The sequence below is a fragment of the Leptinotarsa decemlineata genome, unplaced genomic scaffold, assembly GCF_025532065.1.
Source record: "Leptinotarsa decemlineata unplaced genomic scaffold, Ldec_3_MD MMD2_tig00000010_RagTag_RagTag, whole genome shotgun sequence".
In the NCBI taxonomy this organism is placed as follows: domain Eukaryota; kingdom Metazoa; phylum Arthropoda; class Insecta; order Coleoptera; family Chrysomelidae; genus Leptinotarsa; species Leptinotarsa decemlineata.
The window spans coordinates 12,576,459-12,601,899 of NW_027412538.1; the positions used below are offsets into that span (position 1 = coordinate 12,576,459).

The 25,441-nt window shown below is 36.4% G+C and overlaps 2 protein-coding genes and 1 pseudogene across 3 annotated transcripts in view; 2 read left to right on the forward strand and 1 right to left on the reverse strand.

The window, feature by feature from the left end:
- The window catches only part of LOC111510203 (myrosinase 1), a 408,217-nt gene that overhangs the window by 370,920 nt on the left and 11,856 nt on the right, over positions 1 to 25,441 (reverse strand). The window contains exons 5-7 of one of the 2 annotated variants that reach the window (XM_023166100.2): positions 24,587 to 24,724; positions 20,688 to 20,794; positions 20,471 to 20,630 (exon numbers count right to left, since the gene is read on the reverse strand). In XM_023166100.2, coding sequence (XP_023021868.2) covers positions 20,498 to 20,630; positions 20,688 to 20,794; positions 24,587 to 24,724 — 378 coding nt within the window. In that variant the 3' untranslated portion in view covers positions 20,471 to 20,497. Of the gene's footprint in view, positions 1 to 20,470; positions 20,631 to 20,687; positions 20,795 to 24,586; positions 24,725 to 25,441 lie in introns of those variants that run through there. The other variant, XM_074171476.1, reaches the window with a different exon arrangement.
- Positions 461 to 24,724, forward strand: LOC111515755 (uncharacterized). The gene is made up of 3 exons (XM_074171478.1): positions 461 to 630; positions 15,649 to 15,768; positions 17,229 to 24,724. The coding sequence occupies exons 1-3, from the start codon at positions 579 to 581 to the stop codon at positions 17,441 to 17,443; spliced, it is 387 nt and encodes a 128-aa protein (XP_074027579.1). The 5' UTR covers positions 461 to 578; the 3' UTR covers positions 17,444 to 24,724.
- LOC111515756 (transmembrane emp24 domain-containing protein eca-like) lies at positions 6,073 to 15,640 on the forward strand (annotated as a pseudogene).

Sequence of the window (25,441 nt, forward strand, 5' to 3'; positions counted from 1 at the left end):
ACTTATACATCCGTTTATAGTCACGAATTGTTTTCTTGAGAGTCCAAATGAGATTTCAAAGCATTTCCTCGGAAGCCAATACTGTCCAAGACTTCCAACAACTGTGTATGATCGATATAGTTTCGAACGCCTTAGCAAACAAAGTGACACCCCTCGTTTATCAAGTGCATCATACATTTGGCTTGTCAGGAAGGAAATAACATTCTGAGTCCAATGTTAATCTGAGTCCGATATTAATCTCTACTTTCGCACAGGTACCGCTCTTAGAGCGCTTCAAAGATTTTTCTGTAGTGCTCATCTTTCGTCCATAAAAAATTTACTTTATTTTCGTCGGATTTCATCTTATTGTACCGACGAAATAAAGACCCTGTACCTGAAAAATCAAATATATCTTTTTTCCTAGTTTGCGGCGGCTAACGAAAACAAACGATGAGTTGCATCTCTATAGTTCCTTCCACTGGGAAAGGGAAATGACACACTTGCGATTTGGCGCCGTTCGAGGTTATTTCTAAAGTTTAGACTCTCCTGATATATTCCGTTAACATTCTCAGTGCAGTATTAGTCCTAAATTCATCAAAATGGCCTACTTCGTACCCAGTGTCCTTGCCATTTTATGTTTGGTTAATATTGGTGAGTCGAATTTAAGATGTTTGATTTGATTGTTTTTGTTCCGCTTAAATCAATCAATTCTGATTATTATTTTAATGCGTAGAATAGAAAATTTTTCAGACTTACTAACACTAGAAAACTTGAAGGAACGTGAATACAGTGACAAAACCAATTCCTTTTGGAAATACAGTTCAGTGTGGTTCAAAAGTTTGCTGTTAGGATTATTCTAAATAAACGCTGTTGAATGAAATAACTCACATTTTGAACGTAAGTGTCCATACTCGAAGGGATATTGAAGGCCTATTTCAACTTTTCTTAACGAAACTGTCGATAAAACATCATCTGCACTGCAACAATTTTTTGTATTTTGCAATAAACGATTTTTAAGTATGAATTCGAAAAAACACATTGTTTCATCAATGTTCCCGATTTAAATTCATTTGACAAGCAGCATGTAATGATTGTCGTTTTGCCATATTGAGCCAGTTGGTATCATTGAGTTTATGTGATATAATATGCTGGCCACGTTTGATGCCGTGTATTAGACGTAGGCAATCGTTTTGAACAACCTAAATTATTCATTAATATTCATAATCAATGCATGGCCCATATACTGCGCTTCCAAAATTGAATCTGGATAATACAAGAGATTCACAGAGATTCGCTTTTTTGTTGAGACATTGTCTGTTGCTATAACATTGTTTGATGTTTATATAGGCAATACTGATGTATTTATTGATGTGACGTTTGAATTTCAAGTTTGAATCATGAATGATACCTAAATTTTTCGCATGTTCAGTCGGTGTAACCACATCCCTGTCTTCAGTTAATTGAAAGCCATTTAGTTCTCTCCCAGCCTCAAAGACCAAAACTGAACTTTTACCAGCATTGATTTGAAGACAATGCTGCGCAGAGGTAGAGATCAATAAGGATATTATAAGGAAGATACGAATAAGCATATATAAGTTTATTTTGGAGTATTCAACTACGTTCACAAAGTTAGAGGTATAAAATATAAATAGAAGAGGACCTGAAATCGAGCCTTGTGGAACACCGCGATTTATCTTAAATGGACTGCTTACTATATTGTCTAGTCTAATTGTTTGCACTCGTTCGCTCAGATAGTTTTCAAACAGTTAAATCGCGATAATTGACAAATCAATGGACTCAAGGTTAGTTAGGAGAATAACATAATTCATAGTGTTTCTGATAGTGTGGCTATGTTTGTAGACTGAAAATAAACTAATATAAAGAAATGAATTGTAAACGTTCAAGCCAGTCTCGATATACTTTGAAGCATATCCCATTGACTGATAAGAAAGTTTCTTTTCCTTATTCAGAGGAATCGGACAAATTACCGATATGCATTTGTTTAGTACCTCGTCCAATAGATGGAGTGACATTTTGTGATGTTCGCTCCAACTTCGGAAGAGGAATGAAATACTCTGAAAGAATTCCGATTTTCAATATTAGTCAGGGAAGTTATGGATTATACTGTAGACGACCCCTCCCGATATAGAAGGCCCCGACACTCTGTCGAATGAGGCCCCTATATCCTCCGATGAAAGATGAACAACGTTTTTCATCCAATTCACCCCAGCCAGGCAGGGGTACACCGTGAAGGGCGGTACTGATATCTGAGGACATTCATGTCGCCATACCATTAACACCCACATCAGTTATGAACCGTTTGTCCTTCTGGCAAACATCAGTTCAAAAGGTAAGGGAGTCAGGCTCCAACCTGACTAAATTCAAGATGGATTTCGATTTTCAATTGTGGAATATCAATGACTTTAGGTCGATGATGGAAGTGTCCGGAGTGTAATAGTGTCATTGTGAACTGTAAATTCAAGTACTCAATGAAGTACTTGAATGGTATATATTGACGAATGTAATGAATCATTGTTAGTTTATTGTATTAGTTTGAGAATGTCCATGTAGGACGAAACTGCAGTAACGTTAGTTACAATTAAAAGTGGTAAAAAACATAGAAGTTTTCATTTCTTTTTTCATTATTTTATATTCATTATCCAGGTAATTAGATTTTTGTCTTCATGTCTGTTCAGAAAAACATCCAAGGAGGCTAGAAACTTGGGTTTCTGGTTCTATTGTGAATTGTCTTTTTGGGCCGAGAGAGTTTAGATATAATGGAACATCGTTTAGTGTCTCATCACCATCTTGCCATATCACGAATGTGTCAACAACATAACGCAGCCAATAATATGGTTTCATGGCCGCTTGCTCTAAGGCCCGTTGCTCGAAATTTTCCATGAGAAAGTTCGCCACCGCTGGACCTAATGGAATTGTGGAATTGGCCGCGGTGGTAGGGCGCCCGACTCACGATCGGAAGACCGTGGGTTCGATTCCCGCCTCGACCAGATATTTTTCTCGGGAGAATTTATCTGGTTGAAGCTGGAATGATTCTGCAACCGTGTTAGGAATCACACGTTGAAAGGTAGGACCTCGCTAGTCCTTAGCTCGCACAAGTTTCTCAACTTCTGAGAGTTGTCGTTCGTAAGGGGACGACAGCTGATTAACGGAAAAACAGATTTTAAACAGATTTTTTTTTAAACTATCCGTTTGTTCGTAAAAAACACCATCTCACTGGAAATAAGTTGATGTTAAACAACAAAAAGGGCGGTTATATTATTGTTATTTTTAATGTTTTCGGAATATTTCTCTCTAGTTGGTACAATTGTGGTATTCTTCAAACGAATTATTGATTATAGTATATCTTATTTATCTACGATTCATTTCATCAGTTCGGACTTCTATTGTCTAATATAATATAAATTGATTCGAAACCCCTAAAAAAATAAAAATAAAGATTAACCGAAAATAACAATTTTATTAAAACAAAAAACTGAAATTACAAGGAAATAACATACAAGCTACAACCAGAAAATAAAAAATTCAAATAATAATGAAAGCTGAAAGTAAAAAAATATTATTAACAAAAAATGAAAAATAAAAAGATTCCAAACCAAGTTACGTCATGAAGTTTCGATTGTTAGTATCCAGAATCGTCTTCGGTTGATGATTGGACTTATTCCTCCGAGATCTAACTATTTATAGGTCATTCGGGTGCTTTCACCTTTCACCTATCCCCTCTTTCCTCTTTTCGCTTCATTGGTTTTAGCGGGAGATGACCATTTGGCGGGGATTGGTCGTTTTTCGCTTGATAAGAGGTTTCCATATGTTACGTATCTGTACGCTAGCTTGACTAAATGCGTTGTTGGACAACATATACGCGGCTTCTTTGAATTTTCTCCTGAACCAGTGTTCCTCTTTGTGGATGATTTCAGCTTGAGCCCATTTGATATTATGTTGATGAGTCCAAATATGTTTTGCTATTCCGGTATTCCGATTCCTCTCACATGCTTCAGTTCCCAACCTATCCTTCAAAAACAACTTTTACATAACGGATGGTAGCCGGTCGATTCGACGTGGGTGCTTTGTTCACTCACTCGAATTGACTGCCGTGTTGGTCGGTTATTCAAGCCCTAGTCTAAACGATCGATTTTCACTTGCTATCGTCCAACCCGTGTTAGAAATCACACGTTAAAAGGTAAGTCCTCGTTAGTCCTTAGCTCGCACAAGTTCGACTTCTGAGGGTTGTCGTTCGTAGGGGTGCGTCAGCTGATTAACAGAAAAACATATTTTTAAACAGATTTAAACATTTGTTTAACAGTTATTCCTTCGAAATCTTATGAACTGTTATACTAATTAATTTACGAAGTATCGTTTCAGAAGAAGACACACAAAACTGATTTGTTTTATATTAATAATATATATATTGTTCAAACAATCTGAATGAATTGTCCTCGTTTCCAAAGGTTTATGATTTTAAATAATGTAAAAAAATAATTTGAAAAAAATCATCAAACTCTGTCAATTCCGAAGAAAAATATAAAACAATTAATCATAACGAAATGAAACCCGACGATTTCAAATCATTTTGTATAATATCAGACAATGGAAGTCCGAACTGATGAAATTCTTCCAAATTTCTATATTCTCGACTTTTCCATTTATTGAATCATTGAATAATATCTAATTAGCTGATATTTATTCCTTTTTCTAAATGATAATTGGTTAGAATTAGTAAAATATATGAAAATGCATCAAATACGTATAACTTTGATGTGATGTTAACATTAACAATGTATTTTTGTGGTACACCAAAGGACTAAAATAGTGCAGTCGTAGAAAAACTATAGTGTACAACCCGTTTGAAGTGCATTTTCCAGACCCATGTAACTTGTGGCACTCGTCTGTAACTCGTGTAAACTGTCACAATCTTGTAAAAAATACTATTTTTGAAACTTGTTCTACAGTTACTGATATTGACTCCATTGGAAAGAGTGTTTCTATATGTCATGTTTGAAATACGTTTTTTCCGTTAACGATAACCCTCAGAAGTCTAAACTTGTGTGAGCTGAAGACTAACGAGGTCTTACCTTTTAATGTGTGATGTTTGACACGGGTTGGATGTTAGTAAGTGAAAATCGATCGTTCAGTCTGCGGCTTGAACCACCGACTCACACATCGGTCGATTGAGAGAGCGAACAAAGCACCCACGTTGAACCGCCCGGCTACGGACCAATAGAAGCTAGTCAATTGATTGTCTATTTTGGGAGAGTTCACATTTCGAAGTTGAAAACTTATTTATTTTTCATTCCTGCAAGATATCAGTTAATTGATGTGTGCGCGCGTGCTTTTCCAAATTAAACTTTATGTGGAATGTGATTTTTGATTTGCATATTATCTTGATCATCCAGTCACGATTCTAATAATCACAACACAAAGACGACCGCAGATCAAAGTCGGGATTCTTACATAATCTAAATGAAATTCAAATTAGTTGTTTATTACCATTAATAACAATATTATCTTATTCAATCATTTCAATAATAAATAAAATGTGTAAACAACATCAATGTTGATGAAAATGTTAGGTGAATTTTATTGAAAAAATGTCACATTGATGAAAACCACGTTGAGTTTTAAGTTCTACCCATTTCAAAATGATCTGTACGAGTTTCCTGCAATTAACAATTCATTTTACACTAACTTTGTGAGTGCTATTTTGATAGGCACATGTGTTTCATTGTTTGAATTAATGTAAATTTATGGTTGATAAGTAGTCAACATGAAGTCATCAAAGACAAACTAGATGTAGTAACATTTCATTGCTACTCTCTCATTATATTTCCAAGACAATAAATACAAAAGCAATTTTGGGATTGAAGTATACTAGGTCTGTAGACAAATAGGTTTTTGTTGGTTTCTAGGTTTTGTCGTGGTCTTCTTTGGTTACAATCTTCAAACGTTTCGACTGCAACTGCGGCAGTCATCTTCAGTGACGTGATGGAAATACCAAACGATACCACGACAAACCCAAAAACCGTCCATGCACATGGTTGTGCAGAAAACCATGTACACGTTCATGTGCAGAAAACCATGTACATGTACATGTGCAGAAAACCAACCATACACTTGGTTGTGCAGGAAACTGGGTTTGCCGTGGTCGTCTTTGGTTAGAATCTATAAACGTTTCAACTGCAGCTGCGACAGTCATCTTCAGTGGCCGTTTAAGTACATGACGAAACCCGTAAACCAACCAAAACATTGACGCTTACATTCCTATATGAAATATTCTAACTTTTCCATATGGACTTTTTTGGAAGTAGTGAGGTTTTTCTTTTATAACATTATGGGACACAAGACCAATCTCTGTTGCATACTTGAAAAATATAATATTTTATATTTATGTATTTCATATTTCTATAATTATCGAAAGTTACATTTTAGAGTCTTTCTTTATTAGTCAGTGGGCTATGCTTTAACACAGGCAGTAAACAAATCTAAAGAAATACACTTTATGTCCATCTAGTGGACATATGCAGGAAATTTTCTGTGAATATTCCTGCACTGACACCTGTCGGATACAGTTCAACGCCGTTCGTGGTATTAGCCAGTGGAGTAGTTATTTTCTGACAGGCGTCAGTCCATTCAACATACCGTGTAGGTATATCCGAGACGGGCTTGAACATTCAAAGTTCATTTCTTCAGACATTTTGGAGTGCTGACAAAACTTATAGAAAGGAAACTCTGAATTGTTCTGTTTGGGACCCAGATTCGAATCGATATCTAAAGAAATGAACGTTCAAGCCAGTCTTGGATATACCTACACAGTAGGTTGAATGGACTGACGCCTACTACTACAACTACTCCCCTGGCTAATACCACTAGCTTCTATTGGTCCGTAGCCGGGCAGTTCAACGTGGGTGCTTCGCTCGCTCTCTCAATCGACCAATGTGTGAGTCGGTGGTTCAAGCCGCAGACGACCGATTTTCACTTGCTATCATCCAACCCGTGTTAAACATCACACATTGAAAGGTAAGACCTCGTTAGTCTTCAGCTCGCACAAGTTTTGACTTCTGAGGGTTATCGTTAACGGAAAAAACGTATTTCAAACATAACATATAGAAACACTCTTTCCAATGGAGTCCCGATCAGTAACTGTAGAACAAGTTTCAAAAATAGTATTTTTTACAAGATTGTGACAGTTTGCACGAGTTACAGACGAGTGCCACAAGTTACATGGGTGTGGAAAATGCATTTCAAACGGGTTGTACACTATAGTTTTTCTACGACTGCACTATTTTAGTACTTTGGTGTAACATAAAGATACATTGTTTATGTTAACATCACATCAAAGTTATACGTATTTGATGCATTTTTACATCTTTCACTAATTCTAACCAATTATCATTCAGAAAAAGGAAGAAATATTAGCTAATTAGATATTATTTAATAAATCAACAAATGGAAAAGTCGAGAATATGAAAATTTGGAAGAATTTCATCAGTTCGGACTTCCATTGTCTGATATTATACAAAATGATTTGAAATCTCAGAAAGAACTAAAAAAGAAGAAATTAAAATTAAAAATTTACCTATCCTTTTCTTTTCTTCTTCTTTAATTTCTTCTTTTTTAGTTTTCCAGTTCTTTCAGGGATTTCAAATCATTTTATATAATATCAGACAATGGAAGTCCGAACTAATAAAATTCATCATGAAACATTGTCAATCACCTTCAAACAAACGTTGAAAATTTGGAAATTGTAAAAGTCAAGTTCTGAAAATCGTCGGGTTTCATTTCGTTTTAATTAATTGTTTTATATTTTATCTTCAGAATTGACAGAGATTGAGCACTTTTATTATTAGTGTTTCTAGATATTTCATCTGCATTATATTTTCATATTGCCGAGACGGAAAGAAAATGTTTCATAGAAGACATTCCAGATGAAACCAACGTGATAGTGAACTACAAGGTAGAGCTCTATGATCCCAGAAGTTGAGGATTCATGCATCATCTGCTGGAATTGGTATGCATGTGAAAGTGCGAGATCCTGATTACAAAATTATTGTATCTATACAGTGCTGAAGGCAAATCTCATTTACATCTCATATTCTTGGTGAACATGTTAGCTGCATGTATTCCAATAGTACAGCCTGGTTCAGTGGTTCTCAGTTAAGGGTTCACTTAGACATACAAGTAGGAGAACATGACATCAACTATGGGGGGTTGTTCAAAAAGAGGAGTTGTCTGAACTCCAATTACGAATCAGACAGCTTCTGGATCAAGTTGAGCAAATCACGCAAGAACGAAATTATCAAAGGTATCGAGAAAAACGGTTCAGACAAACAAGTGAAAGTACAAATTCAAGGGTGCTCTGGTGGTCAGTGACCCGGGGGTCTTTCAGAGTAGTTCATTCCTCTTCCGAAGTTGGAGCGAACATCACAAAATGTCACACCATCTAGTGGACGAGGTACTTACCAACTGCATATCCGTAATTTGCCCGATTCCTCTGAATAAGAAGAAAAACTTTCTTATTAGTCAGTGGGCTATGCTTAGACTGGCAGTAAACAAATCTAAAGCAAATGGAACTTCAAACGTTTAAGCCAGTTTCTACATACCTACACAGTAGGTTGAATGGACTGACGCCTATCAGAAAACAACTAGTCCCCTGGATAATACCACGAAGGTCGTTGGATTATATCCGACAGGCGTCAGTGCAAGAAACTTCACAGAAAATTTTCTGCATATGCAATTGGCAATACAACTGAAAGAGTCGTCCTTCAATTTTGGAACGGGCACACTTGCGAATCGATATGGTTGCTATGAAAACTCGGTTACCGCCACTATTCCTGATTCAATTGAAAAATATATCTACTTGTCTTCTGAGTATAAACTTCCATTGAGTTATTTTATTACCAAAATAGTTGAATGCATTGAACATACTGTGATGAGATCGATAGAGACGAAGTTACAAAACTAAATTTCAACGTTAAACCCTATTTTATCGCTGTGGCTAGAGTTCAAAAATAGGGGAAACACCCCTGTCGTTCGTCTGTCTCTATGGCGCCATCAGGGCAGTGATATAGAACGAGTAATTTGAACAATAGTGAGCAAATAAATGATTTTCTCTGGAGACGTGTAACAGGGTGAAACACTTATGAAACTTTCATAGAATAATATGTTTTATAGGTTAATTGTTAATCAGTTGGCTTCGTCATTGAATAAATAAAGAAATAAATAATGTCGTGAATATTTTATAACGTTTTTTTATTTCATTTCATAAACGTTTCTATGACAAATTTATAAAACACTTCTACTGCCTACAAATGTATTTTGTTCACGGTAAGTCTAATAACGGGTGACTTTTTATGAGTCAGATTTGAAAAAATTGATGAAATATTTATTGAAATCGATAGAACGATTAATATAATTTAATGTTTGAAGATGATTTCATGCAAATGTGTCCGCAGCTCAGCTTCAGATGCCTCATGCGCAAGGTTTAAGTTTGGCACACTATCTCTAACATATCGACCGATATTTCACGTATAAATGCTCCAATATTGTCAGAGCGTCAAACATCATAAACAGTTCGTTGGCCCTTAGACACTTCCCCAGAAGGTGGAGGCATGCGATCGTCGTCAAGATCCCAAAAAAGGGTCAGAACCCGCGGTTCCCACAGAACTACCGCCCGATCAGTCTACTCTCTTCGGCGGCTAAGCTGGCTGAAACAGTTGTTCTCCAAAGGCTCAACGAAGAAGTTGAGGACAGAAATGTTCTACCTGATGAACAATTTGGCTTCAGGAGAGAACACTCCACTGAGTTACAGGCTCTAAGGCTGGTCGACAACACCATCAAAGAGCTTAATTCCAACAAAAAGTAGACATTATGCTACTTGACATCTCGAAGGCCTTCGACCGTGTTTGGCACGAAGGACTTCTGCACAAATTAAACGCGTTTGACCTGCCTCGGGGCCTCATCCGGTGGATTGGGTCTTTCCTGAAAGACAGGACATTTCAGGTTACAGTAGAGGGCTTCCTGTCTGACAACAGAGAGATCCTTGCTGGAGTGCCACAGGGAGCCGTGCTCTCTCCGACCTTGGACTCACTTTACACCAGTGACCTTCCGAGGCCCGAGAGAGTGAAGATATTTCTGTACGCCGATGACACGGCTCTCCTCTCATCTTCCATGGGTCGAGAGCTCGGCGTCGTCTACATGCAACGTGCATTGGACGACCTCGAGCGCTGGTACCTTGATTGGAAGACCAGAGTGAACCCGGAAAAGACTCAGACGATAACCATGGGAAGACTGAAATCTTTTCCGTCCAGAAAAGTGAGAATCTCTGGAAGGGAGCTGACTGGCAAGTACCTCGACCTTCTGATAGACCGTAGGCTCACTTGGAACCCGCACATAATGAGCGTCAAATCAAAGATCGAGGGTCGCATAGCATGCCTGACCCTCTGATCAGCAGATCTAAAATGAGTCTTAAGAACAAGATTACCATCTATAATACGATGTTCAAGCCTGTCATCAAGTATGCTTCAGGCGTCTGGGGACAAGAGGCGAAATATAATATCTACATTCTGAAGGTATTGCAAAACAAGTTAATGAGGATGATTGTGACCCGTTTGTCCTTCTGGCAAACATCAATCTAAAGGGTGAGGGAGCCAGGCTCCAACCTGTCTGAAATCAAGACGACGTGCTGGTCCAGAGCGTCAGTCGTTGCTGGTTTATCCCTGTAGACATGAGTCTTAACATGACCCCACAAGAAATAATCCAAAGGCGTTGAATCACACGATCTAGGCGGCCAATTGACGGGCCCCAAATGTGAGATAAACTGTTCACCGGAGGAGGCTCTTAATTGGGCCATTGTTTCGCGTGCCGTGTGGCACGTGGCACCATCTTGTTGAAACAACATGTCAGGCATGTCCAATTCTTCCATTTTAGGCAACAAAAAGTTTTGAATCATCACACGGTAGCGCTCGCCATTCACAGTAACGTTCCGGCCATTGTCGTCTTCGAAGAAGTACGGCCCGATAATGCCACAGACTCATAATTCACACCAAACAGTGACTTTTTTGGGATGCATCGATGACTCTTGTAATGCTTGTGGCTGGTCTTCACTCTAGATGTGGCAATTGACGTATCAATTCAACCAGAAATGAGCCTCGTCACTGAACACAATTTTTCGATAAAAATGTGGATCTTCTTTCAACTTTGCCAGCGCCCATTCACCAAATGTTAGACATTGTGGGAGGTCGTGTGGCTTCAATTTTTACACTAGCTGTATTTGATAAAGTTTTACACCCAAATCCTTTCGCAAAATTTTCCACGTAGTGGAATAACAGAGGCCCAATTGCTGCGAACTGCGGCGAATCGACATTTCACGGTCATCACGAACACTGGCGGATACAGCCGCAATATTTTTTTCGTTCCTCACTCTACTTATGCGTTTTGGTGGTTTAATGTCCAATAATGTGAACTTGGTTCAAAATTTAGTCACAAACTTCCGAATAGCTGCCTCAGTAGGGTGACGAAACTGCCCATAAATTAGAAGAAGTGCACGATGCACTTTCTTCACCGAGCATGAATTTTGATAATAAAATTCAATAATTTGCAAGCGTTGTTCATTTGCAAGTTGATTCATGGTTGAATTATAGACCAAACTGAACAAGTTTGACAATGACACAAGACACGATTCAGGCGTGATCTGTCAAAAACAGTGTTGCCAAAAAGATACCAGCAAAAAAATCACTCATTATTCAATTAGCATTTTGAAAGTAATTATAAACTACCAACAAAATGAAACTTGTGGCACCATGAAATTATAAAACAGTTTTGCTGGTGGGGGATGAAGAGCTTGGAAAAATTTTTATTTTATGAATTGACAATTTGAACTTCTAGATAAAAATACGTTACATCTCACTTCGTTTAATTTCTTTATTTATTGCTGTTTCAGTACCATTATAAGGTAATTTGCCCCACCTCAGTTGCCTCGCCTATTTGACCTGTTTCACGTCAGATACTCTTCTTGTATTTATTACATGCGATGTGCTATTTTCTCGAGATTCCGTGAATTATTGCTTTTCCACCATAATTGCCACTGATTCAGGCTTATTTTGTGTTCCATCGGCGAATGAGTCTAGAGAGAAATTAGCTTTTTGTCGCGTTAAAAATTTCAGGCGCATTTAGGTATTTATTGATATGAGAAATCACCCCACTGACAGCGCAGCGGTTCCATAATGGGGTGAAGTGAAATAAAAAAAAAACATTTCATTATGCCGATAAAATAAAGTATATTTGAAAAATCTCTCGTGAACCAATAGCAGAATCAAACATTCTCAAATAAAGGGCTTTTCATGATGAGCGTTAATTAGCCGTTTCTGGCAAACTATTCAACGGATCAACCTGAAAATTCCACAGTATGCATAAGTCAATATGACCTACACGCCTAAAATATTTCAGACGAAGCGGCGTTGTCACTTCTACTATAAAGTAGCGACTTATTTGATTTTTCAAATGGAACACCCCGTATATAATATCATATTATGATATATTATCACTTTGTCAACAAATTCATATACTATTTTTCCTATACCTATCTATTACCGTTTAGAAGATATAAATTAATTTCGATATTTTTTTACCAAACATGAACTATTATAAATGCTGATAATCTTGAACTCTCTTGCACTACGATCAAATTTGAAATGGAGTCGAGTGATACTATGAGGATCTTCACTCCGAGTCATATTTCCATTTGCCTCATACAAGGTCTTCAAAAAATGCAGATACTTAGATCTCATGAAAAAATGGGTGGAACTCAATTTTTTCAAATGGAACACCCTGCATATTTCAACATTTTTGAGCTCTACATCCAATTTTAGATCAACTTTGTTCAGATAATACTATTTCTATTTTGAACCCTTTTCGAGATAAACTGTTTCAAACGGAAATTGACATGGTTTCTTTGTTCATCACTCATTTTTGTAAAACAGATTTCGTTTGATGTTTCTCAATTAGTCACAGATAATACAATGAAAAGATAATTATTAAAATACTCCTCAACCATCGAATGAAACTTCTCTTCAAACAATAGTTTTATTAACGCTGAAACACGAACTGAAAATAATAAACCCATAAATTAATGAGTTAATTTAATCGTCAGTGTATTTCAGAATATGTTCAAACACATCTCCACCTCTACTTAAATAAACATGTAATCTCTTCAAAAGATTGTCATGTGGAGCGCTTCTGATCAAATCTGGAGTCAAACTATTGAAAGCAGTTGTAACTCTCGATGTCATATCTTCCATTGTTGTTATTGGAGTAGAGTAAACCATATTTTTAATGAAACCTCACACGAAATAATCTAATGGATTGCCACCTGGTGTTCTAGGAGGCCAACGAAAAGGTCCATTATTACCAATCCATCTGTCTTCGAAGATTTCGGTTGAAGCTTCGCTGACTGAATGAGAATTATGGGGTGGAGCACCATCCATTTGGTATCATACACGTTCTCTTCCTGGTCTATTATTTAAAATCATTTGAATTCCATTCCTCAGTAAATCTTCATATTTTGATACATTCAAATTATCATCGTAAAACTCGATATAAAAAATTGACTCATTCTTTATGGCACAAAATACATTGAATTGCCATCTTTCTTGAAAACCCCTTTGGCGGACAACATGGGGATTTTCTGGCGCCCAATAATGACTGTTGTGTCTATTGAAAACTCCATTTTTTGTGAACTTGGCCTCATCTGTCCATATGATATTGTCAAGTAAATGTTCATCCTCTTGAGTCTTGACAAGTAATCATTCAAAGAATTCCACTCTACGAGGTAAATCAGTCTCTTTCAAATGTTGGACACAGTAGAACTCATAGGGATGCCATTTATGCTCATTAAGAATTCGACAAATTGTCAGGTAGGGTATACCTATCTCCCTTTCAGCCTCGTGCAGAGAAGCATTTGGAAATGCATGAAAGTATCCCAAAACTGTTATACCATTGTCATCATCATCCACTTTAGTCTTCTTACGAATGATTTTTGGACGGAAGGTTCCATTCAACCTACAGGTTTTTTAGTAGTCGGTTCATCACTTTATTATTCGGCTTCGGAAGTTGTGGATATCTTTCATGAAATACTCGGCATGTTCTACTTGCAATTCTATTGCACTCACCATAAATTATAAATAAATTCAAGAAATCTTCATTACTATAACCTAATCTTGAGATTATTATATTATAATTGGTAGCTATCACAATCAGTGAAAACCACCAACGAAAGTCTGACGTTAAATAATTGGTTTATTTATTTTTCCAAAGCACACTATTGAAAAATATTAATGTGTACTGTTGTATGTTAGAGACCAATACCTCAATGTATACAAATTGTAACTTTTTCTAAGGTAGGTACATACCAATTTCGAATTGACTGATCTGAGACAGTTAAAAAACTGGATCGTATTTGCAGTATTTTCTATACATTTTCTAGCGATGTCAAGAACAATATGTCTGTCTTTACCTCCATCAAAGAAAGAAGAATAACATGGATGTTCGCCAATAGAATAACGCTGGTTGCTTCTTTTCGTATGTCTCTATGTCTCCTATTTTAAAAGTTCCACTTCTGAAATGCTACCTACTTCTTAGAATCAGGGTTGGACGATATTCTGTGACCCACCTTTTTCACCAAAAGCTTCCATTTTGAAACTATCCTTCACCATTAGGTTTATCGACAGCAAAGATTGACTCCAACTAATGGAGTCAGTCTTTCAAAGTTCAAAGAAGCTGCTAGTACGTTGGATTTTATGAAGTCGTCAGATGAAGTTACTTGTCGAGAAACTATATGGAAATTCAACCCTCCAGCTGCTAGCCATATGGGTGGAATATGGGAACGTATGGTTCGTTCCGTAATAACGGCTCTCAGGGTAACTTTGAAAACAGCTTGCCCCAGAGAAAAAGTTATTCAAACCTTGATGGGTGAAAATGAATATACACTGAATTCTAGACCTTCAACACATATCTCAAAAGACCTTAATGACCCAAAAGCGATCACTCCCAATCATTTTCTATTGCTGAGACCAGGTGGTGTCGATATCTACAGTGAAAACAAAAATGATATATTCGGGAGAAAACACTGGTGGTTCGCTGATAGTTTGGCAAATTCATATTGGAAAAAGTGAGTCACAGAATATCGTCCAATCCTGATTCCAAGAAGTTAGTGGTATTCCAGAAGTGAAACTATTGAAATTGGAGACATAGAGACATACGAAAAAGCCAGCTTCATCAAACCAGTCACTGAACTGTGTATTTTGCCTACTGGGGTGAAGACTTCACGGGATGGAGGATGTTGAAGACACTGTATATAAGTTTGATATTTTATTTTGACAGATTAGTCACTTGTTTAAGACGATTCAATATTGAGAATTGACTGTAAGTCAAGTTGAATAAAAGTTTCATTTAAAACGGAAATACCAGGTTTATTAGCCCAAAAAGTTTTAACATTCCATTTCGCTTTAACACACTGTATAATTCAGTAAACATATAGAAAATTCGTTCCTGAATCGAATATTTTTGGATGACCTACACATTTTCTCAAAGATATTTCTCTCATTGATATTTGTTAATATTCCTGCACTTGTTCAAATTTTGTATAATAATGTTTTTTAGCATATGGTCTTACATGCTACAACTGCCAATCTGACGGTGGAAACAACAAATGCAACTGGCAAACAGAAGAATGTGACGATAGGCTTTTAGCCAATGATTGCTTTACAATCACTGTTCCAAGTAAGTAATGATATTTTTACTGTAGATATATTGTTACTATGAATCGTTGCATATTCAAAAAACACTTCATCGTGAGATTTTCACTCGATAGTTTTACAAAAATGCAATAGATTATTCTGGCGTGTCTCTACTATAGTTTATAAGAAAGGTTTATCATGTGTAGGAAGTTCACATATCCGGGAGCAAATCATAATCGTGTTGAAATACCCAGTATTCTGGGTCTTTCCAAAACTGATAACTAAAGAATTATATAGATAATGAGATGATTGCATATCAAACGTATTTTCCAATCGACAATCATTCATAACAAAGTGTCAATCATGGAGAAACATTACTTTTTTCCTAGGAGGAAAGTGTTTACTCATTTGAAACCAGAGCCTGAAAACAAAACGTTCGTAATTCAACACCAGGCAGTGCTGTTCTGACCCGCGACAACTCTCATCAGTGGTGCCAGGCTGAACCACGAATAATAATGATAATATATATCAACACATGAACAACTCTCCACTAAATCAGCGACATCTTCACGAAAGGCAGAACACATCGACTAAAACCCTCTGGTCATTGTCGATCAGTCAATGACGTACAAGAACTACAGGACGTACAGTTGTGCCAGACTGAACCACGAATAATAATGAAAATATATATCATCAGAACACATGAACTACTCTCCACTAGATAAGCGACATCTTCACGGAAGGCGGAACTCATCAACCAAAACCCTCTGGTCATTGTCGATCAATCAAGGACGTACAAGAACTATCGTGAGGGTATTCAAGAAGTGTCTGTAATGTCAACTATACATTGTTCTCATCACAGTAACCACCCTCATTAACGACAGTAGCGACGTTTGTCATTAACCTGCGACAGAACACATGAACTAAAAACCCTCTGGTCATTGTCGATTGCTCAATTACAAGACATGACCTATGAATGACTTCTAAGTCTTTCAAGTTTCGTGTGGCACTGCGGATAGCATGTGACTTCATGATCAGATGACGTTCAGATTTTTTTGATGCGTGCTTTGCATCTTCATCCTCATGAATTCTGAGGCTACAAAATAATGAATTTTTCGTTCGGTAACCCTATAAATCCCTCATCCGAGCTTTCAGTGTGTCCCGATGACTAATGTTGAATCAGATTTCAAAACTTCGAAAAGTGGAGTGCCGCAGGGGTCAATTCTGAGTCCCATACTGTTTTCATATCCCACTGTTTGGAATCCACATCAATACACACCTCGTTAGTGACACCAAATGAATGTAATATTCACAACACATTCTGTAAAAGATGCTTCTACCCAAATTAACTGAGATTCTGAATTACGAGTAGAATTTGAAAAAAATATTGTCTGTCAATCATACCTTCCAAATATTTCCTATTTATGTTTGGACGAACATAACTCGTGAATTATATGCCATTATCATATCACACCTTGATTCATAATACGCTTTTATTTACAGTACCAACCGGCCAAGAGTTCTCGAAACGGGGATGCTTACCACGGGGCAGCTGTGATACCGTTGTCAATGGAGTCAAGAGCATTCTTGGACAAGTAACTAACGATGTAGATGTGCGATGCGAAACTTGCAGCAGCGATAAATGCAATTCAGCCACTTCGCTAGCCGGATTTACGTTCGTTGGACTGACTTTGTCGGTCATCGCTTTCATCGTTTGAACGAATAGCTTTCCATGTAATGTCTTTTTGACAAGCAATACTTATTGTTCCACATTGCGTGGTACTTGTTTTGTTTTAGTGTTGATTTAGAATCGGTTTCGAGGAGACCTTGAACTGAGAGTTATTTTGTTTTACAGTTAGTCGAATATTATTTTGATTGACGGTTTATTAGTTGGTTGGTGTAGTGGTTGGTTTTTGCCTGAAATTTCCCAAGTAACTTCTTATTGATTTATGTTCAATATATAAAGAAGTTCATTTGGGATTCTTGCTATTGAATGAAGCAGATTCAGAAATATTTTTGACAATTTTATCAATTTTAACGTGATTTGTAATTATTGACGCTTATACTGACCAACTAACCCTTGAAGGATTTGAGAGCTTTTATGTACTATTTGTGAGGAGCATTGCATCATGATTATATTTATGAAATTTGCATATTTTGAATGTATTTCAGTATTAAGTTCACAATTTGCTGGCTATTTCCTATTAGATTTTGACACTTTGCAAAAACTGAAACCAGCAACTATATTTTGAAATATTTCAATATAAATTGATAGTGCCTTCCTATAATGAATTTGTCGTATTTATTTGTCGTGAATTTTCTGAATTGAAAACTGATTCGTCTAATGATTGCTTCCAAGAATTTTTTGAAAAATTTAAGTGTATAATAGGCAACAAAAAAAAACTTTATACCTACTTTTTAACATTCTCTCAAGATAAGTTAATTGTACCGATGGGTATCTATGGATATATTGAATTGATTTTGTGCCATAATATATCACGGAAAATAAGGCAGCTGAAAATGTTGAGTGAATATAATCTAGAATCGCTTTTTATGGAATTCAAATAATTTTTGATATAGTTTCAATGGATATTTGTTATATTTATTGAAAGTTTTTCGAATATATATTAATTCCATATCTCAAACCTAAGCTTCAATACTGAACCCCCTTTCTTTTTACGTTTTGGAATTGCAATCGAAATATTATCAGGTAACGGTGGTTTTAGAATTATTTCAAGGAGATATATTGTACAGAGTGGGCCAAATTAGACACTTTCAAAGTGAACCTCCTGTTTCAAAATAGATAGATGAAAACTCATAGCTGTATCTAGAAGACAAATTATTTTATGGAAAAACTAATGGTGAAAACCGCATATTGATATCATGTTTTCTGAGTTACAGCATGTTTCTCAAAAATGTGCATTTTCGAAAAGTTGCTCTAACTAGAATCCAGTGGTGTAAAAAACTATTTTTTTATAAGAGATATCAATAGTTGATGGGAAACTTTCTTTTAGTGAGATACCCTGTATATTCCTGCATATTTCAATAGAGTTGAAAAATACCTTTCCAAAATGTAGCATACTTGATGGTTTCCTGAAGTAGATATGTTGAGAAAGCTTTCCACAGAAGTAATTAAAACGCAGTTTCAACAAAAGTGTTAATACAGTAAAACAATTTATACTATAATCACTACTAATAAATGAAACTTCAACAATAATGAATATTACTGAAGTTAACTCCCAACACCAAACCATTATTTTTAAGACCTCGACACGTGCTTTAGTCATCCTCTTGAAGATGATCATTTGTGATCGAAACACGTGTTGAGGTGTTAGAAGTAACGGTTTGGTGTTGGTATTGAACTCCAGTACTTTTCATTACTACGCCAAAGGTTCCAAACGGTGCTTCACAAGTTCAACACAACTTCTCTTTCACAAGTTCTTCCCCGGAACTGTCGGGGAAGAACAAAGTTGCTGCAACAAATATGCTTGCCGTTCCAATCTTACTCTACTCGTTTAGAGTAGGGAAGTGGACTCAGGAGGAGCTGTATCAACTCGATGTAAAGACCCGAAAAATTTTGCATCTCTATAGGAGTTTGCATCCCAAATCGTCCGTTCCACGGTTGTACTTCCCCCGACAACAGGGAGGCCGTGGACTTTCGAGTTTGGAGTGTCTACATGACAGAATGGTACTGGATACAGCCTGTAAAGTCGTCAGGAGTTCGGATCCCCTTCTCTGCATGGTCCGTGACCATGAGAGAGCAGGAATTGGAGCATTTCTCTTTAGGGCAGCTGCCCGAGCAGATGATGAACTCGGTATAGTTTTCGACACTGAACGAGGTCACCACAACTCTGTCACCGAGTTGGAACCGGTTCAGTTAAAAGATCAGATGAAAGCCGCAAAGATCACCTTACTTCTGCGGAGACACAAGTATAAGCCAATGCATGGGGTCTTCTTCAATAACATTGAAGACCTTGGTTTATCAAAGCGCCTGACGTTCGCTTTTCTCAGGTCGAGTGTGCTGAAGTCGGAAACTGAGGGGTTCATCATGGCTTGCCAGGATGGTGTCTTCAACAACTTAGTGTACCGCAGTCACGTGAGGGGTACAGAGGTTCGTGACACAAGGTGCAGGGCCTGCCGCGAGGCGCCCGAGACCCTAATTCACTTGCTATCAGCATGTCCAGCATATGCGGTCTCGGCTTAAATCCATCGATATAACGTGGCCCCAAGAGTGCTATATTACCATCTATGACACTCTTACGGTATTGACGATACAGCGGTGTTGCCCTACGCTCCGAGGGATATTGATTCCGTTGTGGGGAACGAGAACTGCCGAATTCATTGGAACTATTATTTATTATATCTACAGCAATGTCTCTGAAATAGTGATTGAATATATTGGAAATCAAATTTGGTGATTCTAACATACGGTTATTGTTTTTATTATTATATTTTTTCCTCACTATTTGACTTATTAGTTAAATGAGATGCAATCGGCATAGTTCATCTACTAAGAGCAGTACATATTAGAAATCCGCGACGGATTGTAGCTGCTCATCGTTTTTAGGTTCAACTCAGTACACCTCAAACTTCACTGTTCAAGAACTTTTTCAAATCCAATGTGAATCGCTACTTTCGCACAGGCACCGCTCTTAGAGCGCCTTGAAGATTTTCCTGTAGTGCTTGTGTTTTATCCTTGAAAAAATAAAGAGAAACAGCTACCCATTCAATGAAAAACACTGCAGGATGCTTCAATATTTATTTTCTACATCTCAATCCGTACAATCTTCAACATCCACCAGGCATCGATTTTTCACAATTTGTGTGAAGTAATCTGCAGACTTCCTTTTAATTCTTGGCCTCTCAGGATCGTTGAAGTCAACTTTGTACATCCCTAAAAATGATCTGAACAAAAAAAAATATTTTGTAAGTTCAGCTTAAATTTATGTTTTTCCCACTTACCCGTATCCTCCTGTCCATTCCCAATCGTCTATGATACTCCACGCTATGTAAGTGGTAAGGTTAACGTTATCTTCGTATATGGCATCCAAACAATTGCTGATGTAATCCTGAAAAAATTGTACTTTTTAAAATTTTATCGATGTCAAAGAAATCGACTCCAATGCTGATTTTCCTCGTATTCTGGGCAAGGGATAGGTCAGGACCGGATTTGGGAGACTGGAGGCCCTGGGGCCCCTAATCAATAATTATTCTTTGGATTGTTTTACTAATTTTATTTCTATCAACTTATAATGATAATAATAATAGTTTATTAACCGTTTGTTGGTACATTAGGTACATATGGTAAGTCAATATTATATTATAATTTGTTACACTAAAAAATAAAAAAATAAATAATAAACGGACGTATGTACAAATAAATAAAATCTTTCAATTCGAACATATGAATTGGAGCGTCAGTATATATAAAAAACAAACAATTAATATCGTTTACCATTTAAAAACTTAACAGTCATGTAAAATCTGTGTCTATCAAATTATCATTTATAAACTCTTGGTAACTATAAAAGCACTTTCTAAGTGAAAAATTTTTAATTTTGTTTTGAAATACCTTATCATCGGCAATTTGTTTCAGCTGATTTGGTAACTTATTGTAAGAACTGATTACATTGAACCGTGAGGAGTTCTCATATAATGAGCTGCTGTGCTGTGGAATCCTTAAAGAAGCTCTATGCCGTGTTTATGTTCGTGCTCAGATCCATATGTCGCAAGAACCGATAAGTTATGTCTTGCCAACAAAACACATTTTAAAATATAAATGGATATGAGGGTTGAAATCTTTTTTTCTATAAAAATAGGTCGACAACTATCCCTGGAATTCAAATTGAATATATGTCTAAGGATTCTTTTCTGAGCCACAAAAACTCTATTTAAGTCTCTTGCTCTTCCCCAAGCCATGATATTTAAACTAAGTCGAGAGTGAACCATTGCGTAGTAGATATTTAGTAAGCCTGCTTTATCTAAACTGGGCTTCATCTGCCGTATAGCATAAAAAGCTTTGTTCAGATTTGCACATACATGATTGATTTGTTTTGCCCAATTTAGGTTGGCGTCAAGATGAATACCCAGGAATTTAACTTCTGTGGACGTGTGCAAGTCTTCAATGTCGATAAAGTTGTGGAGTCGCCATTTCCTGTAAAATTTCACAGCCACTGATTTCGAGGTGTTAAGGATTAGTTTGTTTCTCTGACACCAGGAGCTGAAATCATCGATCACGGTCTTCATGTTGGAAGCAAGTTGATCAACAGTTGAACCTGATACGGTAATGGTAGTATCATCGGCAAACATTGTAACATAACCTGTTGTTATATGTTGCGGCATGTTGTTAACATATAGGAGAAAGAGTAGTGGTCCTATAACAGATCCTTGAGGTATACCAAGTTTTACAGCATGAGAATCAGAAAGTACATTATCACAAGAGACATACATAGTTCTTCCCGTCAAGTAGGAGTTGATCCAATTCATGATGTTAGAAGAGAAAATACATTGTCTTATTTTTTTCAAAAGAAATTCTACGCACACCGTATCGAATGCCTTCGTTAGGTCAAAGAATAGTGATAAGACGTAGTTATTTTTATCAATCTGAGTGTGAATGTAATCGAGAAGATGGTAGGAAGCTGTTTCAATGGATCTCTTTTTAACAAAACCGTGCTGAGAAGTTGAAAGTATGTTGTTGCTTTCCAAGAAATCGGTTATTCTATTTAGTATTATCTTTTCTATTAATTTGGATAAAGAACAGAGCAGCGATATTTGCCTGTAATTGTCAATTTCATTTAAATTGCCTTTTTTGTGGAGAGGAATCACAAGTGCCTTTTTCAAAACATCAGGAAAGATTCCTTGCACCAGAGACTGATCTATAAGAAAAGTTAGTGGTTCAATAATAACGGGAATTATGTTTGATAGTAATAATAGAGATTTCGTCCATACCGGAAGATGATTTGTTCTTCATTTCAAATAAGGTTTTTGATATTTCGTATTCGGTGATGGGTGGCGATTATGGGTACATATTACAAATCACATACCAAAAAATGTGTTTCCACTGAAATGCGCGATGAAATCAAAAATTGATAGTAAATGGAAACTTGTAATCTAGACTTTCTGATATATTGATAACCTGAATATTATGTTTTGGCAAGTATTTTTAGTAAAAATGCAAACAAATGTTTGGGTGGAAAAACGTAAAAGTTGCTGGCTCTTCAAAATTTGTTTTTTTTAAATACTTATTGTGGGGGCCTGTGAAGGCCCTAAGTCAATAGCCCCGCGTCAGTAGCCTAGCCTACCCCTTCCCTAGATCCGACCCTGGGTTGAATATGTTTATATATGGAATATGTCATAAGCACAAAAACATCTTTCTTTTCAATTACATCGCAATCTAGATTATTACTTTTTACTGGAAAGGATACAACAAAAACTAACTTGTAAGTAATTTTTTATTCATACTGTGATATTTTTCATTTTTCTGTAATATTTGAAATAAACAAAGGCATATTTTAGGTTATTCTTGATAATTAGACGTGGATTGCAAACAATAAAGAAATATTCTGGTTTATATTGAATATTCGGAGGCCTTACGAATCTAGGCAAAAACTTTATTTGGTTGAACATAAGTTTTCGACATTTTCAGTTCTTCAGAAGATAACTAGTGAGTTTTATTTCTCGTCAAAATGTGTTTTTTGAATCTTTATTGTGGGGGGGACCTTCTCCTGTGGAGGCCCCGAGTCAGTAACCCCACCTGCCCCACCTGCTTTTCATGTCAGCTGATCGAATTTCCAAAATAAATGAAACGAAAATGTCTACGTCATAAACACAAAAACAACTTTTTTTTAAATATATCTCAATCTAGATTCTGGCTTTGTATTGGACTCAAGGACACAAAGAAAACGAACTTGTGAGTAATTTTTGATTAATACTGTGATATTTTTCTTTTTTTTGCAATATTTGAAATCAACAAAGGCATATTCAAGGGTTTTTTCGATAATAAGAAGTGGATTATAGATTTTCTACTACTCCATCTGATACAAAAAAATGGATGAGAGAATCTTCCAAAGAAAGGAAGGATTAATATATTGGATTATAGACAATTTGAGAAAATTGATATTTCTGGTTCATGTTAAACATTCAGAGTCCTTACGAATTCATGCCAGAACTTTTTTTGTTGAACATATGAGTTTTTGATACATTTAGTTCTCCAGAAGCTAAATAAAAAGTTTTATTTCTCTTCAAAAATTTATATGGATTTGTCAAGTATTTAACTGATGTTGAATGTTAGAATTTTCGCAAAAAGCTATACGCTGTTTTTCTTCAATGGTCAATGGTCTTGCAAAACTACAGACAAAAATATAATTATTTGGTAACGATAATACCAGATGATTTGTTGTTTTTGGCTCCACTAACCGTGGTCTGCAAGCTTTTGGATCTGATGTTTCGCTGTAAATTTGGAAAGGCCTCATTGGATGATATGCAGTAATGATGAAAATAATCTATATTGCTGTGATAAGAAAACTAAAAATAGACCTTCGGTAATGTCTGCAGCAGTTGCAGAAAGAACGTCAGGTCCAGTCGAAAGCGACTGAAACAAGAATGTCAAATAGACAACGTTCAGGAACAATTCGAATATATTTACACAATTGACTTCAATGTCGTTATCAATCAAAGAAGGCATGAACACAGAATGACATGATTTGATTCAACTCATTCGTGACAGAAAGTCGTAATTTTATGAATGAATTGGGTGCCTCATCTTGTTATGTTATTCAACTTGGTGCTGAAGAGGCACTGAAGTGTCGTGACGTCGTGAAACAAGGGATACATATGACATGAAACTCATGCAATTGACTTACCCTGAAATAGTCAACTCTGTGATCATCTTCCAGAGTACCACTGGTGTCGGACAAACCGTTTTCTGTTATGACAATTTCTACATCACCGTAGTTTTTCTTCAGCCATACAAGAAGTTTCCTAAGTCCCCATGGAACAACCTGCATAAATGAAATATTTCCGTTATCAGAAAGGTGTTTTGCGATACAAATTATGTACAAAGATGCATTTGAAAATTATTAGCCCACTATAGAAGCAAACAAAATTTGAAAGTAGAAGTATTTTGTTACACAACATATTCTTTTCTCGATTTTATACATTTATGATAGAAAACCTTCAAGCCTGTATAGTTTAATGAAAGTTCTAGCTTGGTTTGCAAATCAGGCTTCCACAACTTTTACCACCTCTTCGTTGTAAAAAAATATGCGTCTTCTTAGACTTTCTATCAGATGAAAAAAGACGTGATAGTTGGGCGGAGCCCGACCTGGTAAACAGGAGGAGATTTTCAAGTAATTCGACCAAAAATCATGAATTGTTTGCGTGGATCGTCTTCTCTCCATATTTCCCTCTCGTAAAATAGTCAGAAACAGTTATTTATCTACTTGTTTCCAGAAAGTCAATCATGACTATCACTTGACAACTCCAAAATACTTTTCCAACAGATGGATTTTTTTTCAGAAATAACAAATAGTAATTCTCAGTTATTTATCTACTTTTTTTCCAGAAAGTCAATCATGACTACCACTTGACATCTCCAAAATACTTTCCCAACAGATTTTCATACATGAAATTTTTCATTTCAGGAACTAAATAATCAAAATATCTTCAGATTTTTTTAAGATTTTTTAAAATTCTTCGTCTCAAATTTCAATTTATTG